The 3,955-nt window shown below is 31.9% G+C and overlaps 1 protein-coding gene across 1 annotated transcript in view; it reads right to left on the reverse strand.

Moving 5' to 3' along the window:
• CUNH14orf39 (chromosome unknown C14orf39 homolog) overlaps positions 1 to 3,955 on the reverse strand; it is a 52,407-nt gene that overhangs the window by 23,370 nt on the left and 25,082 nt on the right. Inside the window, 1 exon segment of the mRNA XM_017859438.1 lies at positions 736 to 797. Within this exon segment, the coding sequence (XP_017714927.1) occupies positions 736 to 797 (62 nt within the window).

A 3,955-nucleotide genomic window follows, 5' to 3' on the forward strand; every position in this document is an offset into this window, starting at 1 on the left:
AAAAAAAAAAAAAAAAAAAAAAAAAAAAAAAAAAAAAAATTTATTGATGCATAATAGTTTACATAGTTTTGGGATACATGTGATAATTTAACACATTCATGTAATTTGTAAATATCAAATCAGTGTAGTTGGGATATCCATCACCTTAAATATTTGTCTTTTCTTCATGCTAGAAACTTTGACTTATTCTCTCCTAGCTATTTTGACAGGTACAATAGATGGCTGTAAGCTGTAGTCACTATACTGATCTATCTAACACAAGGCCTTATTTCTTTTATCAAACTATATAGTTGCATCCATTAATCAGCTTGTCTACATTCTGCCTTCCCCACTACCCTTCCTGGACTCTGGTAACCACCAATCTATACTGTATCATCTTGAAACTCGCTTTTTTAGCTCCCACATATGAGTGAGAAGATGTGATATTTGTCTTTCTGCGCTTGTTTTATTTTGCTTAACATAATGACCACCAGTTCCATCCATGTTGCTGCAAATAACTAAATTTCACTCTTTTTCATGGATGAATAATATATTTTTGTATATTTTCATATAAAATGTTTGTGGCTTCATCTTTTAATCTGAAAAACAGAATGTGTAACTCTCTAGAAACATGATCACCAAGCTGACAACATCTCACATAAACCACATAAATCATTGTACTAAATCTGAAATTTAGTCATAATATTTTAAATTGGAATTTTTGCTTAGAAATTAGAAATAAAATATTTGACTTACTTGTGAAGTACATTTTGATTCTCTTACTTGTCTTACTGTCCCTTTATCTCCATACTCAGCATCTGCTGTCATATAAGAACAAACTATTTTTCTCTTTTTGTAATTGTATTGTAAAATAAAACATTAGTCTAGAGCCATTTGAAATAGCTAATATTTAGCTGTTTTAACCTGCAAAAATGGCAAGTTCATATGGTTCAACATAATACATACAGATAAGAGAATAAAAAATATGAACAGTTTAACAAACAAAATTATAAAGAGAATACCCATGTCTCTTTACCCAGGTAAAGAAATCCAACATCATGAGCACTCTAAAAGGTTTCACATTCACCAAGTCTTGCTCCTCAGAGGTAATCACTATCCTGACTTTTGTGACAATCATTTCCTTAGTTTGCTTTTAATATAGCCTATTTTTCCTGTTTTAAATGTGATATAATAACATATGTATGCTCTTATGTTTTGGTTTTTTGTTTTGCATATGCTTGTAAGATGCATCCATATTATTGCACAAAGACACAGTTCTCTTATTTTTACTGATGTAAAGTATTTCATTGCACAAACACAATATATCTATCCATTCTATTGCAAATGGATATTTGAAGTGTTTCTGCTTTCATGTACAATCAATGATATTATGAACATTCTTTTACATATATCCTTGCATGTATGTACTTCTATTTCTCTAGTATATACCTAGGATTGGAACTATGAGGTATGGGGTATGTATATCTCTAATTTTACTAGATGCCAAATTTTTCCGAACAGTTGTACCAATTTTTTGTGGTAATCTGTCATTCTGAATTACTCCAGGAAATCATTCAATATCACCAGACAAAATGATTAGCTCCAATTATAATTTAGGTATGGTCTCAATATGTAGTCATTTATTAATGGAGTTCCCACCAATAGTTTATGAGAATTCCTATTGTCCTACATTCTCCTACTTAGTGTTGTTAGACTTTTTGAATTTTGCTAACCTGGTGGATGTGTAATGATACCTCACTGTAGTTTTATTTTGAGTTACCTGATTTTCATACGTTTATCTGCCACAAAAGGTTCTCTTTTCTAAAGTGTATACTTTCATACTTTGCACATATTTCTAATTGGGTTGTCTGCTTTTTTCTTCTTCATCTATAGAACTGCTTTACACATTTTGGAAACGACTCTTTTGAAAGTTTTATGTACTTCAAATATATTATTTGCTCTTGTACTCTTTTTATGGTATCTTTTGATAAACAGGAATTCTATATTTTAATATTGCCAAATTTCTTCATCTTTCTTTCATGATTGGACTTTTTAATGCTTGAGAAATCCTTTCCTATCTTGAAGTCATGAAGATGATTTTCTATTTGATCTTCTGAGAATTTTACACTTTTTGTCTCTTACATTTAAGTCATAAGTATTATTTTTACCACATATTAATTTCTTCAAAAGCTGGGTTTGAAAATTATTGAAAAAAAAATTTTAATTTCAAAATAATTATATTCATTCTTGGGTATGAAGCCTCACTATACATGCTCCACAGCAGGTAGGGCTATGTGAGATATGTGCATTTCCCCATATTCCTAGAGATTGGCTATTCCTCCTTGTCAAACACTCTGTCAGCTTGGCATATACAGATTATAAACAGGTGAAACAGATGACCTGCACAGGTAATATATAATTTTTTTCTCTCAGAAGGAGCATCTTTGTGGATTAAGCATACTGTGTTGGGTGAATCCTATACTGAGTGTGACAAAAAGACTCATAGTATATTAAATGAACATTCTAAATATACATCCATTTCATGCTATCAGAATAAGGCATTTTTAAAACTTCAAAACAAAAGTCAGTTATGAGACAAAAAGAGATATAGACTTTTATATACTTTAATAGAGCAATTGTTATGCATTACTAGTTTACAAAAAAATATATCCGTGTGGCATATGTTATATATACATTCACCATTATGTTAATATACATATACATACATGTATACACATGTGTGTGTATATACATACAGAGAATTAGTTCATATTTTCAAGGGTGTGTCAAAGTTAGAAAAGCTAGATGACTTGGGGATGATAAACTCATATATATATCCTGTGATCCTTCAGTAACTTTATTCAAAGAAAATAGTCCAAAGTTTTAAAAGATTAATGTAAAAGAATATGGAGGCATTATTTATAATAGCAAAAAAACTGAAAAAAAAAAACCCAAAATATTCCATGTGAAAGAATGACTAAATAAATTACGGCATATCCATACAATGGAACATTATACAATCATTACAAATAAAATCTATTTACTGACATAGAGAAATAACCTAAATAGTATATCAAGTGGGAAAAAAGAATAAAAAATTATGTATATAATATGATTCAAACTTGGAGGAAAAAAGAATAAAAATGCATAGAAAAAACGGTATACGCCAGTATTTATGATGTTCAGTTATGTCTGAGTGATGATATTTTTGTTTTCTTTATATCTTTTTTTGTTTTCCAAATATTCTTTTGTTTTTATATACTTTAAGTTCTAGGGTACATGTGCACAACGTGCAGGTTTGTTACATATGCATACATGTGCCATGTAGGTGTGCTGCACCCATTAACTCATCATTTACATTAGGTATATCTCCTAATGCTATCCCTCCCCCCACCCCCTCCCCACAATAGGCCCCAGTGTGTGATGTTCCTCTTCCTGTGTCCAAGTGATCTCATTGTTCAATTCCCGCCTATGAGTGAGAACATGCGGTGTCTGGTTTTCTGTTCTTGCGATAGTTTGCTGAGAATGATGGCTTCCAGCTTCATCCGTGTCCCAACAAAGGACACAAATTCATCCTTTTTTATGGCTGCATAGTATTCCACGGTGTATATGTACCACATTTTCTTTATCCAGTCTGTCAGTGATGGACATTTGGGTTGATTCCAAGCCTTTGCTATTGTGAATAGTGCCGCAATAAACATACGTGTGCATGTGTCTTTATAGCAGCATGATTTATAATCCTTTGGGTATATGCCCAGTAATGGGATGGCTGGGTCAAATGCTATTTCTAGTTCTAGATCCTTGAGGAATCGCCACACTGTCTTCCACAATGGTTGAACTAGTTTACAATCCCACCAACACTGTTAAAGTGTTCCTATTTCTCCACATCCTCTCCAGGACCTGTTGTTTCCTGACTTTTTCATGATTGCCATTCTAACTGGTGTGAGATGGTATCTCATTGTGGTTTTGATTTGCA

The sequence above is a fragment of the Rhinopithecus bieti genome, unplaced genomic scaffold, assembly GCF_001698545.2.
Source record: "Rhinopithecus bieti isolate Rb0 unplaced genomic scaffold, ASM169854v2 scaffold_50364, whole genome shotgun sequence".
In the NCBI taxonomy this organism is placed as follows: domain Eukaryota; kingdom Metazoa; phylum Chordata; class Mammalia; order Primates; family Cercopithecidae; genus Rhinopithecus; species Rhinopithecus bieti.